Genomic DNA, 21268 nt, shown 5'->3' on the forward strand with positions numbered 1-21268 from the left:
AATACTGCATGCTTGCTGTGTCCCAGGTGCTGTGTGAGAGGGAGGAGCATATAGCTGCTCGACCTGTTATGTAACTGCTGACACCATTATTGTTGAATCTGCAGCCGGGGTTTAGCCAATCAGTGCGCTCACAGCTGGTGAGATGTGTTGGCCCTCCTCTGATTGGCTGGAGCTTCTCTGGTGAGGGCCGCCCACTGTGAGATCAGTGGTGGATCTCTGAGTGCTCAGCAGATCCATTGGATAGGATGTAGGTAAAAGGGGAGAAAGTTCAAGTGGTGTAATCTCATCAGGAGAGGACTAACCTACACCTGTCACTCATTGATTACTTTGATCTGTGCCCCAGCAGCGTCCATTGGTTCATACAGTCACGCCTCAGACCCTCATACCTGCTGGAAGTCAATCTGGAGACTCCTGCATCACATTTATGACTAATGGTTAAATGTGATTTATGAAAATAATCTCAGTTGCACTTCTGCGGACCATTTTCCCAAGGAATACAATGTGATTCCATTTGTTTTGTTCCATATAAATAATATGTCATTTGTAATAGATTAGTTAAATCATGCAAAAAACTCAATTAAAAAAGTTGAATTGAACATAACCAACAGAAGTTGTTTAACAGTGTGTCCCATTCTTGCTAATTGTATATACTTTATATACAATAACAACACACACACACACACAGGATATTTATATTTTTCTCAAAAGATACATTTTCATTTTATAAAATAATAATGATAATTATTTTTCTTGTCTCTCATCAATTCTCCTCTTCTCCTTGCCTGATTTCATGTTTCTCTGTCTGTACAGGCAGCAGGTATTCGGCCTCGTGCCCTATTGTTTGGAGATAAGCTGGAACCCGTTTTCTCAAGCTCTCTTCATCAGCTGTGTTACTTCTTAGTATGCATGAAGCAAGGTTGTAAACGTCTTCTCCTTCAGATAATGATAAGTCAGAGAGTAAACCGGATCAGACCGCTTTCTGGAGCCGGCTCCTCTGCAACAAACCTAACTGGTTATGTCCTCTGATGGAATGTCTGATTACTGACTGTCTGTGGGGAGAAGGAGCACTTTAGTGTTGGTTCTTAGCAAATGTCTGACTTGCTGGCTGTAACTTCAAATGAGTCTTCAGTGTCTGACATCAGTTTGAAGCTCTCCTGTGTACTCCTTGTGTTCCAGTGCTTTGCTCCAAGATTTAACCCTTTTCATCACAATAATAATAATGTTATTTATGCTGGAACTGCTACCTCCGCGACCCGACCACGGATAAGCGGGAGAAGATGGATGGATGGGTGGATGGGTATGGCAACAGAGTGAACCTGTTGCAGATCAGTGCGCAGGTGCTTGCTTTTCAACGTGCCCGCTAATGTTTCTATTACTAAATGTCTGCTGATAAAACAATCTATGAACAGTGAAACAGAGCCATGCCACGTTGCAGCTTTACTGTACATGCAACACACTTCAAGATTTCATACAAACTAGACGGAAAAACTGCAGACATGAACCTCAGCTCTTCAGCGACGTGTTCCATATTCCAATTCCTGACAAAGCATTAATCAAAACAGTACAATGTTGTCGTTTAAGTCCTTTTGTATTTATTACAAAATATATCCAAAATGTTTGCCTTCTACTGCTTTCACAGGAGACTCACTATAACTGCATTCATCTAACCCGCTCCACAGCTGCATACATGACCCTCTGAAGCATCAGCGCTGCATGCTAATGCACTTCAAAATGCAACCGAATGGAGGAGTCTGTCACTTTCTGTAGATCAGGGGTGTCCAAACTGTGACCCGGGGGCCAACTCTTTTTCCTTTTCAAATAAAAGCAGTCATTTCTTATAAATGTGCTTATGAGGCAATATACCTCGGTAGTGGTCCAGCATTTTTTATATTTTTCTGTATGTGGCCCTCAGCTAAAACAAGTTTGGACACCCCTGATGTTGATCAAAGCAGACACAATGCGATGGTTTGCATCACACATAAGAACACTGTTCTTCAGTCCTTTTTGTGGGACAGGAAATGCACTGCGGGTGGGTTGAGAATTTGTTTCCTTATGGTAATTAGAATGTATGATCCCAACAGGAATGGGCTGATGATTAAAGGATTCTTTGATTGGGACCCCACCTGTTGTGAGAGGAAGTCAGCCTTAAGTGAGGTTTGCAATCATACTTTTAGAGTGCCTCTTGGATCCAGATCATTAATTATTCATATGTTCCCTTATTCATTCCTTCTTGAGTCTCTTATGGTTATTCTGTCTGCATGGTTCACAGAACTGTATGGGCTGAAAACTGTGACACTGTATGATTCATTATATTCAGTGTGGTCATGTGTTCCCGTGCACATTCAGCAGTCACAAACATTCCCTGTGTCTGTTTCACACTGCTTCATTTGGCAACAGGACAGCAGAAACATTTGAAGCAGAACAGCTACACAGCATTCTTACTGTAAATGTGGGAATAAAAGAAGCCAGCCCCATAAACACACACAGATACAGAAAATGGAATATGTCAACTGAAGAGTCTGATTAGCATCATATCCAGCATAAGAGATTGGTCCAAAGACACTCCAGTGTTTCGTTGAAAGCCCTTGAAAGACAGCTGAGCTCTGCTTCGATGAATAATGAATAATTGTTCTCTTCCATATTGTCCATATGTACTGCTCTGTCCTGTGACCTGGGCTCAATCAGGAGGCTCTCAGGAGGCTTTCTTTGTGCACGTCCCTGGCTCCTGTAGGTTCACTTTGGATCTGCAGACACAGACAGCAGTCAGGTCAGATTCATCATGATGTATGGTGAATACACACTGGTTGTACATTCTTCACTTACATTTCTATCTATTGCAATAAAGCTATGGCTGTGCTAATGCTGTTCAAAGTGAAACAAGTATGTGCTCTTAAAAAACATGTATTCAAAGGTTTAACTATGCTAAGAAAAGGTAGTTGCCTTGTCCCACGTTAGTTTATATTATTGAGACCCTGCAGACCAGGACCCAAGCCTGTAATAAATAAATCCACCTGGAACACAAGAATTAGAGCGTTGAAAAAAAATCGGTTGTAGTTTGAAATGCCACTAAACACCATGTATATATAAATGTCCCTGTAAACAAAAAGAAAGTGAACAATCTTTTCAGTTCCTTTCCGTGTCTTCACAGAAACATACACGTGTATGTTGTCACTGAAGAAAGATTCATTGATGAATAAATGTTGCCTACTTACATAATAATAATAATAATCATACCTAACAAGCTAGCTAGTGTGTTAATCAGCAACAGATGTGCTAGCTTGTAACTCTGATGCACAAACAGCGACAAACACAAAGTTGGCAAGCCTTTATTTGTTGTCTCTTTCAACAAAGATGTTTCCAATGATCAGCAGCTGTTGTGTTATTTACGTAGTGATGCTAACACTGATGTTCTCTGAGCTCACTAAAACCAGTTCTTAGTAGTGATAGCATTTTTTTCTTTTGCTTATCTTTCTGCTGTTTGTGTAGACATAGAGGAATCATGTAAATGTGTGAATGAGGGTTGGTCGCTCTCACCTGTTGTGTGTCATGTGACTCTTGACCAGGTGGCCTGCAGCCAGAGCAGACATCAGTGAGAGCTCTCCAGCCAGCACGGTGGCACACACTACCCGCGCCAACTGCCGTGCGTTCTCCCCGGGACAGTCCAGACTGGCGCCCTGCACGCCCAGCATCTGCACACACACAAACACATGAATGATTACTCTAGAAAATTAGCTTAAAATATTGTGATATATGCTTTTCACATTCATTTCTTAAGTTCTCAAAGGTAATACTGCATTGGTGTCGAATAAGAAATCATTTAACAATCCCAGGGGGAAGTTGGTTTTTTGACGTTTGTTCCATTTTGAATGAATAAAATAAAATGTGTGTGTGTGTGTGTGTGTTGTGGTGTGGTGTGGTGTGGTGTGGGTGTGTGTGTGTGTGTGTGTGTGTGTGTGTGTGGGTGTGTGTGTGTGTGTGTGTGTGTGTGTGTTTGTGTACCCGGAGGCAGGCTTGCTGGGGGGGCAGGCTGGTTCCTCCCCCTACAGTCCCCAGCTCTATGGAGGGCATGGTGCAGGTGATGTACAGATCCTCCCCAGTCGGTCCTGACGCCTCCATCAGGGTGATGCAGTTGCTGCTGCCCACTGACTGGGCTGGATCCTGAGGACACACACACACACACACACACACACACACACACACACACACACACACACACTTAACACAGGAAACACAAGAAGACATGGAAATACACAGGTGCAGGATATTTCTTTACCTGTCCACAGGCTATGTAGATGGCAGCCACCAGGTTGGATGCGTGTGCGTTGAATCCTCCGATGCTTCCGGCCATGGCTGAGCCCACCAGGTTCTTACTGATGTTCACCTCCACCAGAGCTGCTGTTGTTGTTTTCAACACCTGCAGCACAGCCACAACACACAGTTAATATGAGATCTGATCATTCTGATGAATAGAGTTTAACTTGTACCAAAGCTACTGAAGTGGCTAATCCTGGGTTTTAAGCTTTCTGAAGCCACAGGAGGTTAGGTGACACACATTTTCAAAAGGCACGCACAAAGATGTTGTTTGGTTCCACTTGAAGATATAGGATATATTGAACAAGAACTTTGTTTTGACATTCAAGAAAAAACTAATACATTCAAAATCCATATTTCATTATTCTGATCAGGCAATCGTCAGAAATAAGGTGACAAAAATAATGGGCTAAATGGTGCGCCAAAAGTACTTAAAACAAGGTGCCAAACTATTGTCATCTACTATAGAATGATGCTTCAAATAATGTGGTTGGAAAACTGTAGGCCTTCCACCATCTTACCCAAAAACTCACAAATGTCTGGTCCATTTAAAGCCTCGCCCACAGCGTAATTGTGGAGGACTATTTATGTTTTAAAATCTAAAGCATTAGGTAATTCAAAGGTGTTCATTCTTGACTTTCAAGTCTCCTTCAATGGATTTCTGTTTGTTTCTGTGTATATAGTAAAGACCACGGACAGTAAGCTGCAGCCTCCTACCTCTCTGACCACTTTAGCGGGGATGGTGGCCTCACAGACGGCAGACTTGCCCCGGCCTTCGATCCAGTTGATGGCAGCAGGTTTCTTGTCGGTGCAGAAGTTCCCGCTCACAGCTATCACCTGCACATCTGGGAAGTGCTGCTGCAGTATGCTCAGAGCCTGCTCTGTACCCTGCAGGAGAACATGCTTCCTTTAAAAAGAGAGTAACATCTTCTCACACAGCCAGGGGGCGCTGGTTGATGAAGGCTCTAGCAGGCTAAGTGACAAGTTTGAGGTACTTGTCACTTAGCCTGCATTGTACTTAAGTAAGTGTGGTTTGTTGCTTTCACCCCTTTTATACGGAGCGCATTAAGGGACATGGATAACAAAAATTAATTGAGAAAAAGTGATTTTCTCCTGCAAAGTTACCAGTGCGCACAGGAGGAGCTGGAGTGTGCAGGAGACCACCAGTTAATTGCAGACGGTTACGTTGATGTGTGGAAATAACAGTGAATAGAATGGGAGGGATGAAAGCCCTCTTTAATGGTCACACATGCAGAGCACACAGCACACACAGTGAAAGACATCAATTGAGTTATATTTAAAACTCGGACTTCATTTAAAAGGACATTTACGGCCAGAAGTGTAGAGCTGTCTGTTTAAGCACTGGAGTGCACTGATGATACTATCAAATTGTATTTGTTTAGCCCAATATCAAACATTACACTTGTCTAAGAGGGATTTACAGTGTGTATAGCATACCCGCGAGGAATTAACTCTCTTCAGCATAAATCGGAAAAGAAGGAGAGTCTGTAAACCAGTCTGCATCGATCTATGAACTAATGTCAGGGATGTTCAACTCATGCGCACAATTTATTTTCTTTGTTTCCATTAGTCTTTGGGGGGCTCCGTACTTTTAATACACTAAGTGGTTGTATGAAATTGCACCCGCTGACTATCCACACAGCCACAACAGTTACCTTCGAGATCATATTCATCCCCATTGCATCCCCGGTCTTGGAATGGAAGCGGATGTAGAGATTCCTCCCGGCCAGACCGACCAGCAGCTTCTGCAGCCGAGCAAACCTGCCAACAGCAACAGACCCTCTAAACACAGAGACAACACGCGGACACACAGCACAGCCCAGACTCTGAATCCTCGTCATGTCCATGTCAGCGTTTCTATTTTACCTGCTGGTGTTGTCAAAGGCGTCTTTGATGGCCTGAAAGCCGTCCGTGCTCTCCAGCCAGGCCTTGACCTCCGCAGCATGGCAGGCAGAGGGCAGCCTTACCACGGGTCCTCGCGTCATGCTGTCGGCCAGGATACGACAGTTGGCTCCGCCTCCCAGCTGTGAGATACAGTACATAGTATTAACATAAAGTCATCACATCGCACCCCTACTGAAGAGCCAGGATCAATTGAAAAGGCTGAATGAAATTACATTTTCATATAATTTTCAGGAGTCATGCTTCTGATATCAGCTGAACAAAAACTAAATAGCTATAATTAATCACTTATTTTTGTTCTTCAGGAAAACACAAAGTCAGGGTCTCCCATGTTCTAACCATTTGAACAGATCACCAATTTTTATTGTGAACACAGTGTATGTGAACACAAGTTGTTAGTGGTTATTCTGGCTGCACACTCCTATGTGTACCCGATAACTCATATGTAAATAATAACTAATCTAACTTCACAAAGCTTGATCTGTGAAATTATACCAGAATGAGCATTAAATATGCATTAATTTCTGTCAAAGTGAAATTATTGTTAAATGTAATATTTATTTTGTCCGCCCTGGTACAATCAATCGGACACTTACAGCGATTGCTCGACAACCACGGTTAGTGCTGGCAACCAAGCAACCCTCTGTGGTTGCCATTGGAACTTGGAACTGCTTCCCATCCAGATGCAGGGGTCCAGCCACGCCCACAGGTACGGGCATGTAGCCAATCACGTTCTCGCAGCATGTGCCTATCACCTGGAAAACAGAAACATGAATGAGAAAAACGTCTAGAAACAGCAAGCAGCGTGTGTGTGTGTGTGTGTGTGCGTGTGTGTGTCTTCACCTTGGAGTAGTCGTAGTGGGTGTATGGCAGGGAGGACAGTGCAGAGGGAGAGGGCAGTTTGGAGGATAACATCTGTCTGCGTATGGCCACTCCTCTCTCCGGTTTCTCCATCATGGCCTCCAGTTTGTATGCAGGGATGTGTTTGGAGTTGACCAGCTGCATCACCTCAGCATCGCTCAGGAAACGAGCCCCCATCTGTAGAAACACAACCATGCAGGGACTTAAGGTGTGTTTACACTGGACGCGGAGGGAAGATTCATAATTTGAAATCATTTGTGTTTACTAGTCACTCAAACTAGATGCGCTGGCAAGGTGGTGGGGCTAATCTTATCGTTCCTGTCTATATTTACTTAAGATTGGAAAAATCTAAATATATATTTTTGTAATATACCAGTGAAATAAACCCACACTTTGATTGTAAGTGCTGTTGAGAAATAATATTGAAAGCTTCAGATTCAGCCCATTCTATATTTTAACACCAATTATCAATAAACTGTGTGAGATAATGCTTGTCCTATAGGGCTATAGTGTTGGCTTGCATTACACAATTACAATTTATAGGAAATGGATTACAACCAACTGCCTAATATTTAATTTCATAAAAGTACCAACAATTTTCTTAGCAGATAATCAATATTGAAGCAATATCTGGACTCCCTACAATGGGATGCCTTTGCAGCTCATTTACATGCACAAAAACCTATATCACACACTACGGGAAAGGCAAACCCCATAAGCCTTATAGGTCTTCTTTAAAATCTCCGCTTCTAATCATTTCAACATGTCACGTGAAATATCCTCCTCTCCTCATGCAGTGTGGGAGAAGTGAAAGCTGGACCTGCACGAGCTGAGTTCAGGCCAGAGGAATCAGTGTCTTATCTATTGGCGTCATGCTCTAATTGGTTCAGCCTCAAAGAGAGAGTGGAGTGAGTAAGCTTATTACAACTCTCTTAGATCAGACTACTGCCTCAAACCTGCAGTCTAATTGGTATGGCGACTGAAATAGACACCGGAGCTAAAGGTGTGCCGAGGTAAAGTATAAGCCAACCCCCGCACTTGTTTGAGACTTCAGATGTGAAAGGTAGCTTTTATCTATATTTTACAATTGATTTTAAAATCCTTACATTTAATTGTCTGGCACCCTCTTATCTCACTGATTCTCTGTCATTATGTGTCCCTGGCCCTATTGCCTTCAACAGCAGGCTTTTTAAATATTTCAAATGTCCCCCAAAATAAAACTGGGGAAGCAGATTCTATGCCCCTAAACTGTGGAACATCCTACCAAGAGAATGCCGACTAAGTTGGCCTCTCTACTTATTAGACAGGCCAACTTAGTCGGCATTTTTGTTTTTCATTTGCCGATTTAACCTCCTTGTATTCCTTGAAATATCATATATCACGTACAGACAGTATGCTGCATGTGTGTTAACAACTTTTGAACTTCTGAGCTGAATTAATTTGTTCTGTTTATCTGGCGTTGTGTGATTTTGTTGAAACACAACTTTAACTTAGATGGTTATCTGTTGCTAAATTCAAGATTAATTAATTGCATTTATTATTTTGTGTATTTTTCTAGAATTCTATGGAATCATGTGTTATAGGGGGGTCATGCAGAGTAAGGGCGCCTATCCCTTTAAGAGATGGGGGGGGTACATGTGTGGAGTGTGCATGTTGAGAGCGAGCGAGATGAGAGTGAGTGTATGTCTGGAAGTGAACGGGACTAGCAGCAGCTATAAATCTGTATCCAAAGTCAGCTAAATTGCAAATAAATACAACGGCCTCCGAATATGAAGCTTGACTGTCTGTTTTATTGAGTGGATCATTGAACCCCCTGGACGACTATCCCCTGTGTCCCTCTGCAGTCTGGGAGCTTCAGTTCAAGTTCAACACATGTTTGCATCGTGTACTCATGCGCCATGTGTGCTAACGTTTAACGTTAATGCCTTACTTTCTGTTTGTCTTAAGTTGTGTGCCATATTGTAAAAGCACTAGGAGCGGCATCCTGTGTATGAAAAGTGCTACACAAATAAAGCTTTATTATTATGTGTATTATTTATGTGTAATGTACCTCAGGGTTGTTGAGGATGGCCACACATTGGTCCAGGTCTCTAGGTTTTTCGGGGAGGCTGGGCTGATTGTTCTCAACCTTGAGCTCCTCCTCTTCCCCCCCCACCACAAAGTGGCTCTTAGGCTGGGTGTCGGCGGCCGGGGCAGACAAGGGCCGGATCACTTCATCTAGGGAAACAAGGCGTTAGATACAACCATGCCACACAAGTCCATCCGCTACAGCATCACCACTGAGCACAGACGCACCTCTCTCTGCCTTGTTGGCGGGTGGCGGGGCGGGGGCGAGAGGTCGGGGGGGGGCATGGCTCTGTCCTGCAGCAGCTCTCAGTGCGCCGCCGGGGGCTGGGGGCGGGGGCGGACATGGTGATGGGGTTCTTCAGTGACAGCGTAGACTCCATCTCGACCTGCTCAAAGAAGATGTACTTGATGGCCAGCAGCAGGGCCAGAGCCAGGCAGATCACCTGCTCTATGTCCATGGTGATCATCCTGCAGGGGGGAGACAGCAACATATACAACGTCTTTTATTCTGATACAAGCAAACACTCGCATTAATGTATGTATTAATGTTTTCTTTATGCGGAGAAACTAAAGATCACATTTTCCTTCTGACACACTGCAGTCTTTTTTTTAACAAGACTTTAACTTCTTTTTATCTAACAAACGTCTTGGTGTGTCAGAAACAAACGTATTACTACAGGTTGTATATCATTCCCTATCTGGAAATACAGTACTTAGGAACATCAAGACTTCAGAAAATAGAGAATGTAATTGAATCACTATCTTCACTTTTTCTTAAAACTTTACTTTAACGTCATGTGTTAAAGGTGGGGTAGGTAAGTTTGAGAAACCGGCTCGAGATACACTTGTTGTTATATTCCATGGAATGCTCTTAACATCCCGATAGCAATGAATATCTGAAGTGCTTTGACAAAAAATCCATTAAAAAATGTCATCTGTGGAAGCCGTGACTCGTTGCGCCCCTCGCTGCGAGGGGGACCCAAGTTCCCATCGGCGAAAACACGTGGGTTTGCTGTCCTGGCTCCAAGATGGTGGAATGAGCTCCCCATTGACATCAGGACGGCAGAGAGCTTGCACATCTTCCGGCGCAAACTGAAAACTCATCTCTTTCGACTCCACTTCGAGCGTTAGAACTATTAACGAAGCACTTTTATACTAATAAAGGACTGGCTTACCTAAAGCCAGTTGAGTAGCACTTGAAATGTTTGGCTCTATGAAACCTGATGTACTTATATGATTCTGTTTTCTTCAAGGTTGTGTCTTCCTGGTCGAATGTACTTATTGTAAGTCGCTTTGGATAAAAGCGTCAGCTAAATGCAATGTAATGTAATGTAATGTTGTAAAAAGCACGACCAATCATCTGAGCCGGCCCGGCTAAAATAACTAGATTTGCCTACCTGCCTGTCAGCCTTCCATCTGTGCACAAACTTATCTCGTGCCCTCATTGGTCATGTGCGCGTGTGTGTTGGAGGAGGGGCTCTGTAAGGAAGTGGCAGATTTTCTCCGGTTGTGTATTTTCAAATTCTAGCGATCTCGAGCCGGTTTCTCAAACTTACTTACCCCACCTTTAATATAAATGTTTGTATTCTATTTTTAAATTGTTTTATTGGACATTCTTACTTAATCTTTACTTCAAATCTAATATCTCTGCTGTACATTGGCCTTTTTGCATCTTGATGCAGCCTTCGAGCGCACATGAAGTTGAAAGCATGGCCATCACCAGCCTTACCTGGTGAGGTAGAAGTGCCAAAGTGGTTTCTCTGGCTCAATCCTCCTGGGGGAGAGGCTGTCCAGCTCCATGCCCACCTGAGGGATGCCCCCTGAGGTGTGGATGGACAAGGGCTCTGCGATCCAGCGGCTGTGGGCGTGAACCATCACCAGGCCCAGAGACTGCACACACAGCACACCACACAAATCACATTATTGCTTTCCACTAACCTAATACAGTTGTGTGAAATCTGTTGACATAATACATTTGATTAAAGTCAACGTTTCAGTTTTTTTCAGTGGACCTACCATGATCATTTTGACCCTCTGGGTGACGGGGTTGGGTTTGTGGTCCTCCTCCTCCTCCATCACTCTGGAGAAGTGGCTCAGCTGCCAGATCGGGTGTCCCTCCCGACTGTCACGAGACAACTAGAGCAAACACAACACCATCAGTCACACCGACAGAAACACATACAGGTACGTACACACCTACTGTACACTGGAACACTGCGCCAGTGCTGGAAGAAGTATTCAGGCCCTTTACTTGAGTGAAAGTACCAATGCATTACTGTCAAAATACTTAAAAGTAAAAGTCCTGCATTCAAAATCTTATTTAAGTCAAAGTACAATAGTATTATCAGCTAAAGTATAACAAGTAAAAGTAATCATTATGCAGAAAAATTGTGTGTGAATATGATTATAATTATACTGTATATGTGACATTTCTAGATAATAATGTTATCAAGTAGCATTTTACTGTTGGAGACAAATAAAGTTCTGATGCACTTTTGTAAAATATTTAAATAATTGGACTCAAAGAGACTGTGACTTAAAAAGATTTAGTCCACTAGTTTAATTTATAGATGCATTTTTTTTAAATAAATGTAGTGGAGTAAAATTACAAAGTAAAGTATAAGTATGAAATAGCATTTCATGGAAATACTCAAGTGAAGTACAAGTATACCTCAAAATGGTACTTAAGTTCAGTACTTGAGTACAAATACTTAGTTACTTCCCACCTCAGCACTGCACCCTTACCTCCAGCACCAGGGAGACACACGCAGGGAAGAAAGTCATGAACACAAAGTAGTTGGCCAGGACCGACATGCAGCCGAAGCAGCACATGATTTCCAGCTGCCGCACACCTGGAAGACACGAGACATGTCAGAGGCCACAATGTCACCTCAATGACCAAACAGAAAGCCACCACTCCCTTCATACAGTGGGGGCTGCTCACGGTGCTGCTCCTCTGCATGCTATCAGGGAGATAATCGGCTCTGTGTCCGCAGGGTAAAGGTTACAGCTATGCATTACTTTGTACAATGTAGGAGGTCAAATTGGCAGCTTTATAACAGCCACACTGTTTTTAGACAATGCATCTTAAGTATCTTGTTATGTCAAAGACTCTTGAAAACATCTTCATTTGAGATGTATCTCAGATAAAAAAATGTTTTAAATCACCAACTAACATAAAAAAACCGACCACTTTTGAGCGATTTTGGATTATATTTGTAACACACCCTATTTAGTTTAAAATACATTTTCCTGCTAATTACAAGATCTGATTTATCTTAATATCCCATGTTATTTCAAGAAATCTTACCAAACAAATGTTCACTTGCTCTATTGGCAGATTTGTTTTATTTATTACGAGGGATAACACATTGTTTTCATTATTTTTTTACTTTTCTTTTTTTAAATCCTGCTACATAACACACATGCATCATGCTTGACATCACTTAAGCAACTTTCAGATTTTTACAACAAACTTTCTAAACTGCACAATTATCCTATAATTGAAAACAATTCTATGTGTAATTCATGGATCAAAGGATCATATGGGATCCAAAAATGATTTGCCTATCGCTGTTGACTACCCGTAGTGGTCTGCCAGCCTGGGCGGGACTTCACTCAGCTTCAGTAACCACACCTAACACCGATGTCACACTAACAATAAAAGATCTGAAAGCAGCGAGTACCTGACATAGTTCCCACTCCGATCACTAGACACTCCACCAGGGCGTCCAGAGTGAAGGTAGGTCCCAGTACTGCCATGCCACGAGCAATGTTCTCCCTCACCTCATCCTGATATAGAACAGTACATTAGTTTACTGTTGAATTGTCTGTGAAATGTTTGAGTATGATGAGTGCATATCTCTTAGTACCTGAGAACTAGAGCTTAAGGCGAACTTGGCAAGAGCGCATGCTTTGGAGAGGTCGATGAGAAGCAGGAAGAACGGCAAAGCCTCACTGGAGGACAGAACAGAACAGTCACGTTGAGTTTTTTAACAAAGATACTGGGGATGTATGAAAGGATGCAGAGTTATCCTTACTTGAGGCCCGTGAGCTCTTTATCCAGGAAGTGAATGACCACTGTGCTGAATACGAAGCTGGAGAATATGGTGAAAAGACCAGCAATGCCTGCAAGAGAGTACATGAGATATTAGAGTAGATATATGGATAGTAACAGAGTACCATACTTAAATACCATTTTGAGGAACTTTTACTTGACCTGAGTATCTCAGCCTAGGTTACTTTATTTTTCTTCTCCATTACAGTTTGAAAGCCAACATTTTACTCCTCTAAATTAATTTGACAGCTTTTGTCCTAGTTACTTTTTAGGTTTAGATTATTAGCTAATACAAAATATAAATCAATTATTAAATGAACTTTAAGTAGTATATAAAGTTATACGAATTAGCTATACATTTACCCGATAAAACACATCAATAATGATAATATAAACCCAGTAACTCCATGTATGAACGATTCTGAAATGGGCCATTACCCATAAGGAGTACTTGTACTTTTGGTACTTTGAGTATATTTTTGACGCCAGTATAGAGGCTAAGCCAACGCTTTAAGCCTCTGAGGATCCGATTGGTGGGTGTAATTGACGCACACAAGTTTGCTGCCGAATAAAGGTCAGAAACAAAGTTTCCAGTTTGAAACAGTCCATTTATTTCCATTTTACTGGTTTCCATTTTACTGGTTTCCATTTTACTTGCTTCTTTCCATATTCACCACACGATATTACCGTTTACACAATACCTTTGCTTTGCTTTGCTTGTAATCAAGTGTTTGTGTGAGTGTGCTCTCCGTGTGTGTGTTCTCCGCGTGTGTGGTCAAAAACTGTATGGGCCTTCCGGCGGAACCTCTCACCAACACACATAGGTTCCTACCTTTATACCCACAGTTAATTGGCTCCTACACACCAGCCCCTAATTGATAGTACAGGTATCAATTGAAAACAATTAAGGAGCCAAATATAAAAATCATTTTTCAATACATAGAACTGCACATCCTACACTTCCTGTACTAAACATAGTTTAGTAATAGGTCGCACAATAATGTTGGTCTTGGTCTGTAGCTTGACAGAGCGCTCCAGTCCTCCTTTGTCAGGAAAAACCTCCAATACTTTGCAAAGAGGCCAGGAACCACGGGGAGCTGAGGAATCCATGATGACTACAATATCACCAGCGACTATATTCCTTTTCCTTTGGTTCCACTTTTGCCTCTCTTATGGTTGTGATCCTATTTGCCACAAATGTGTGGAAACGCTTGTCCCCGTTGTTAATGTACTTCAGAACTGAAGTATTGTCTGTCCAAAACACAGACTCATCCAAATGAAGTTGAAGCTCTGATTTTAACATCATATCCACTCTGGCAGCCAGAACAGCAGCTGTTAGTTCCAGTCGTGGAATGGTCACCATTTTTATGGGTGTAACTCTAGCCTTTCCTAATAGGAAAGCAACATGAACATCGCCTTTGCAGTTCAGTAGCCTGATGTAAGTTACAGTCCCGTAGCCATTTTCACTGGCATCAGCAAAGTGATGTAGTTGAGAGTGTATGGGTTCACCGAAGTCCTTTGGCTTCATACATCGATATCAGGCCATCAGACATCGATATACATCGATACGATATCTGGTGGAATGGCATCATCCCATCCACAGCTTCTCCTGCAAAGCTCTTGTTGCATTATCTTGGCTGGCAAAGTGACTGGTGCCAAAATACCCAAAGGATCATACACCGAGCTTGTTGTGGATAGCATGCCAGGTCTGGTTAGAGCCTGCTGTTTCACTTCCATCTTGAATTTAAAGGAATCTGACTCGACGCACCAGAGTAGTCCCAAAGCTCTCTCAAGAGGAAGATTGTCTCTATCCAGATCCAGGTCCTTTAGCTCTTTAGCCTTCTGCTCTTCTGCGATTGTCTGCAAAACTGCCCGACTATTACTGATCCATTTTTCCAGCACAAAACCTCCTCTTTTACAGAGAGCATTAAGATCTTCAACCATTTGTATTGCTGCCTTCTCTGAGCCCAAACCCATCAAACAGTCATCCACATAGAAGTTTCGCTTAACCGCTTCAACAGTCTCAGCAGAAAAGTCAGACTTGTTGTCGTCAGCAGTTTTCCTTAGCGCATAGCTAGCGCAACTGGGAGAAGAGACAGCCCCAAACAGATGCACCGTCATTCTGTATTCCTGGATCTCTCTGGTGAAGTGTCCCTCTGGCCACCAGAGAAAACGAAGGAAATCTCGGTCTTCTTCTGTGACTTTGACCTGGTGAAACATAGCCTGTATGTCGCCCATGAATGCCACAGGTTCCTGCCTGAAACGAGTGAGAACTCCAAGCAGTGAACTGGTGAGGTTGGGACCTTGATAAAGTACATCGTTTAATGATGTTCCTTTAAATGTGGCACCACAGTCAAACACCACTCGGAGAGAACCTGTTCGTGGATGGTAAACACGGTGGTGTGGGATGTACCATAATTTTCCACTGCCACAGTGCTGCTGTGTTGGTACCTGTTCAGCCTAACCCTTTTCAATCACTCCATTCAGAAAGCTGGCATATTCCTTATGCAACATTGGGTTACTCACAAATCTTTTCCTTAATCCAAGTAGCCTTTGCTTTGCCACTGCAAAGTTGTTTGGAAGAAGGACGTCAGGTGTCTTAAGGGGCAACTTCAGGCTGTACCCGTTGTCCTGTAGTGTTGCAGATGTATTCATGATTTCCATAAATGTTTGGTCTTCCCTTGACATCTCCTTTTCCTCTGAGGGCTTTTCATTAAAGTCATGATTATACTGACTGCTAAGCATGAGCTCCAATTTGGAAATAGAAATCCTATTCACCACAACAGAAGAAAGCTCCATGTCAACATCGCTGCCATTGCTGCTTCCATGTGAAGGACCATTGATGACCCATCCCAACACTGTTCTTATAGCGTATGGGCCATTTCCACAACTGTTGACAATTTCCCAAGGTTCCAATATCTTGGGAGCGTTGGTTCCAATCAACATGTCAACATTGGCATTTATGCTGGGGATATGAACTTTTGACAAATGATTCCACCTCTTCACATCTGCGGCTGTAGCAATGTTTTCTTTGGTTACTGGCATTTGCTTCTGTGTGAGGACTTCTGGAAGAGAATAAAAGTTATTTTCCTCAAGACCAGATACCTCCATCCCAAATAAGGAGTAAACTGGAACGACCTTTTTGACCTTTTTCTGTCCCATAGTCTTCAAAAGAAAATTAGTTATTTTTCCTGTGATGTTTAATCTGTGCATGAGATCTTCTGAGCAGAATGTGGCTGTGCTTCCAGGATCTAAAAATGCATAGGTCTGTATAATCTCACTTCCCTTTGTGGACTTGACCTGCACTGGAATAATTGAAAAAATGCAGCCATCATTTCCAGCCACTGTACATCCACATGTCTGAGTGCAAGTGCAGGGCAAGAGGTGGGTGAGAATTATCCCTTGAACTCAGTGGCGTTTTCTCCTGGAGGCCAAGGGAAGCCAGGCTTCCCCTGAATTTTGGACTGTAGTTATAATTTTAATAAATAAATAAAAACACTTAGTTTAGTTTCGGTAATTATTCTGCCGGCCCATCTCTCCCCCATTCTCATTGAGTATTTTACAAAGAGTGAAACAGCGCCCCTCTAGGTGTTATGGTGAAACAGTATTGCACTCTCTGTTGCGAGAGGAGGCTAGCCGAAATTGGCTTCCCTTGGTGAAAAAAAATCAAGGGATTGACCAATCAGATGAGGCTCACGTCATGCCTCACAATCCAATCAAATCGCATCAACTTCAGTTCGTACTGTAACTGTCATCACCGCCCTTAAAAAGTAACAAGCAACTGAAGCAAGTGCAATTGTGGAGGGTGGAGATTTGGAGTATTTCATCAAAAATAATTGTACTAAACTTCCGCTACAGCAGCAACTAAAAATGAAATCTGATGACAGGCCAATGCCCAAACTGGAGCTGTGTACAGCGAGGGAAAAAGGAGCGAATCGGACGTAAAAGCTTCCCGACACCATTCAGCGCGTTGCTCCTGTCGCCTTCCTGTGCAGCAGATGAGCAAACGAGTTGTAGCCGTCCTCCTCTCGGCGTCAGAGGAGCAGCCGCTCTCAGCGTTGAAATAACGCAACGATAAAATGTCCTCTTGTGTTACTCCAAAAAAGGCTAGTTTTTGACTATTTGTAGAGGCTAAGCCAACGCTTTAAGCCTCTGAGGATCCGATTGGTGGGTGTAATTGACGCACACAAGTTTGCTGCCGAATAAAGGTCAGAAACAAAGTTTCCAGTTTGAAACAGTCCATTTATTTCCATTTTACTGGTTTCCATTTGTACTGGTTTCCATTTTACTTGCTTCTTTCCATATTCACCACACGATATTACCGTTTACACAATACCTTTGCTTTGCTTGTAATCCCGTGTTTGTGTGTGTGTGTGTGTGTGTGTGTGTGTGTGTTCTCCGTGTGTGGTCAAAAACTGTATGGGCATTCCGGCGGAACCTCTCCCCAACACACATAGGTTCCTACCTTTATACACACAGTTAATTGGCTCCTACAGCCAGTACTTTTGTACTTTTACTTAGTTAAGGTTTTGAATGCAGGACCTTACTTGTCACAAAGTACTTTTAAAATATAGTATTGCTACTTTTACAATTCTGAGTACTTCTTCCACCACTGGATTTATATAGCTAGCTTCTTCCTCTGCCGCCATTACATCCACATTATCATATTCACCATGTTATAAACATCTTGTGTACCCTTAAATACTTTACCTAAAATATATTTTGACCCCAGTTGTCTCAAGTTCTGGAACTGGAAGTAAATATAAACGATGGCGATGCAGCGTGTGATGGTCAAGATGATGATGTCACTGCTGAGGATTTGCTGTGAAGAGAGAGGAACAAATGCCTGGTTGAGTAAGGGATAAACTAAAAAGAATAGTTGGGCATATTGGGAAATATCCTTAGGCTAGAGCCAGCAGCTGGTTAGCTTAGTTTAGCACAAAGGGAGGAAACAGCTAGCTGACAGGCTCTGTCCAACCAAAATCCACACAGCAGCACCTCTAAAGCTCACGTATTAACCCATTCAATTCGTTTTATTCATATTGTTCTTAAAAACAATATGATATGATGTTTTTGGAGGTAATGTGTCAGAATATTTCATAGCCTGCAACAGATGTTTCTTGGAGGCTTGTTGTCATGCTAGGTTGCCAGCTAACCAGTGCCCGATGACACATCAGAGTATCACCATACATATTCTCTGGATGTCTTTTCATGGCAACAAATTGTGTATCCCTACAGTTATGGACTTCACCCCCCTCCCCTCTGGCAGGAGGCTGCGCTCCATCAGGACCAAACCTCTCGCCACCTGAACAGTTTCTTCCCCTCCGTTACCGGCCTCATCCAATCCAATCCATTTTATTTTAGTTCTCTATTTGTGTTTTAAATGTGTGTTTTACTTTTATTTATGCACCATGACATCAAGTGAAATTCCTCGTACGTGTCAACCTGGTAATAAACCTGATTCTGATCCTGAAAAATGCTGCATGTTTTGTGGGATTTATAGCTATTAGTCATGAGTCATGCAAGTGCTTATTCAAACTAGGTTGGTAACGGACATATTCAGAATCAGAATAGATTTACACATACAAGGAATTTACTTTGGTATAAATGGTGCATACCGAGACACAGAAAGACAAACAGTACTTTTATAAAGGTTATTTAAAATAACTATTTTAAGACTATTGTTACAAATTAGAAATAAAGACAATAATTACACAACACATAATTATGAGAACCTGGGTACAGACAAATACAATAAAATATGACAAAAATTATATTCAAAATGTAGAGCTGTGCAGATTTAAAGAGAGGTAGTGTGTAGCAGAAATGTGCAACATGTTGAAAAGGTTGTGCAGGATTTACAATATTAAATAGAACAATATATTGTTTGCATGATGTGCATTAATGTAATGCTTAATGTTTTGATGGGGTGGATACAAATAATACTAATGTTCTTGATCATCTCACTCACCTCCTCTGTTTTTGGGCAGTCAAAGTTCCAGCCACAGATTTGGTCGTTGCCAGTGAACATGTTCATGGACATCATACAGATAGTGAGGGTGACTGTGCCAACGATCACCTCCCAGGGGTGGGAGGCCACCAGGAGGCCGTGCATACGGAACAGACGGGTCAGCATGGTGCAGCAGAGCTAGCAAATAACACAAGTACAGTCATGTTAGCCAGGAGGAAGGAGTGATGAGCAGCTCAGATCCGTAATCATCGGAAACACAACCACAACCAAACATCAATGATTAGAAGTGATGATAATAATGATACATTAAAATATATTTATAAATCATCCATGGTATATAGTTAAATTGGCAGCACCTCCTGTAAATGCATTGATATTAATAATGATAATCCAGGTAAACTGCAGATAACAATACATATAATTAAAAGGAACATTCTGCTTTATGATTTGGCTATCTTGTATTTATTTTATCATTTATTATCTATATTTTATTATTTTTTCACTTTCACATAAATAGCCTACCAAAAATTAAACGTTACAAACAAATATACTGTATTTATTTTAAGGGATAGAATTAAAAAATAAAAGGAAAACTCAACTGTTGTACAGTTTATGAGTTGTTCTGTACTTTTATTTGTATGCATTGAATATAATATTACATATCCATCAAATGTGTAAATTAGTCAGTTTACTCTATGACATTCAGCAGCCATAAAACAAATAATTAATGATATTTTAAAAAAGTTAAACATTTCCAATTAAATCTTTATACATAAATGGATAACAAATGTATTACTGCTTTTGATTGCTATTGAAAGAAAACATTACAGCCACCGGGTAATTATTTAAAAGTAGTTAAAGCACAATGTGCAGAAATAGCACAATAATGTGTTCATCGTTGTTTCACATGTATGACACGCATTGGGCAGTCATTACGTGTTCTTGTGTTAAGGTGTGTAACACAGCTAGTGTTTAAAAATGGTTTCCATATTACACATACATTTTTGATGCGTCACTTCTTTGAGTGTATACTATATTGTAGGCCTAGACTAAAATGTCACATTGCCTGCTTTTGCTGATTTTCTTCTTTTTGGACACCTGGTTTGTAAAAAAATACTTCAAATCCATATAGTGAGGCCATTTTCTACACTACTGCTGGAATTGTATTTATAGTTTTCACTTTCTTTGGTTCATTTGTTATTTTTCAGATTGAGTATGTGAACCTATATGTTCATAACATAGTGTAAATTAGCTTAATCCACTGTTTAAAATCAAAAACGTAGCTTTTATTCAGATTTTATTTTTAGCTTTTTTAAACTGTACAGTATGTGGTCATGTGTTGTGCACTATTATGGTTAGACTGAATAAAATAATAAAATAAAAGGCAGGAGTTGCTTTAAAACAAAAAAAACACTCAGTACATTTTGTACTTAATATAAAGTCAAATATCAAGCCATTGCATTGCATTTGATATTAAGGTAATACAAAAGTATCTGAAAGTGATCAGGTTACATTACTTTTCTATTGTGACACTTAGATTAGTTTTCTGATTTAAAAACTACTTTTAACGGAATACAATTTTCAAGTAACACTCCAAGCCCTGGTTAACCTACACTGATTCATGTTTACATCTTACTTCTTTTAATTATTATTTTGTATTTATCATTAATGTATTATGAATTGACTATCAGCATGATCCTGCACAATAATCACTAACTCACTAATAACTTTTTCTATTATGTTTTCTTATTTCTAAATGTATTTGTTCTTGTATTCCTTGTGTTCCTTGTAAACATGTTCTTGCATTTGTTCAAAAATGTTTATGAATTTAACAGTTCGTTTTAAATATCTATGTATAGATGTCGCAATGTACATAGCTTTGGCAATACAGTTTGGTCGTGCTAATAAAGCTATTTGAATTGAGTAAAGAGTCTGCCTTACCTTCGGTGGTTGGAGAGTGACAGTTGAGACAGCCCAGACTCCCGGAGCACAGACAGCCGCTCAGACTCACGGACACACGGAGTGAGCGTCTCCCCTGCAGCTCACAGGACCGATGGAACGATGGCACGCTACTGCAT

General features: G+C 41.4%; 1 protein-coding gene across 1 annotated transcript; it reads right to left on the reverse strand.

The window, feature by feature from the left end:
• Positions 1–1569: 1569 nt before the first annotated feature.
• LOC117534986 (3-hydroxy-3-methylglutaryl-coenzyme A reductase-like) lies at positions 1570–21267 on the reverse strand. The gene is given in 21 exon segments (XM_034199284.1): positions 1570–2744; positions 3535–3689; positions 4000–4158; positions 4274–4414; positions 5029–5199; positions 5988–6093; positions 6199–6356; positions 6831–6989; positions 7078–7272; positions 9146–9312; positions 9391–9449; positions 9451–9630; positions 10892–11052; positions 11179–11298; positions 11908–12014; positions 12849–12954; positions 13035–13119; positions 13203–13290; positions 17930–18041; positions 19191–19367; positions 21132–21267. Coding segments are annotated over 20 exon segments (2646 nt in total). The 5' UTR covers positions 19356–19367; positions 21132–21267; the 3' UTR covers positions 1570–2692.
• Between the last annotated feature and the right edge of the window lies 1 nt (position 21268).

Source organism: Gymnodraco acuticeps, unplaced genomic scaffold (genome assembly GCF_902827175.1).
Source record: "Gymnodraco acuticeps unplaced genomic scaffold, fGymAcu1.1, whole genome shotgun sequence".
Classification (NCBI taxonomy): Eukaryota; Metazoa; Chordata; class Actinopteri; order Perciformes; family Bathydraconidae; genus Gymnodraco; species Gymnodraco acuticeps.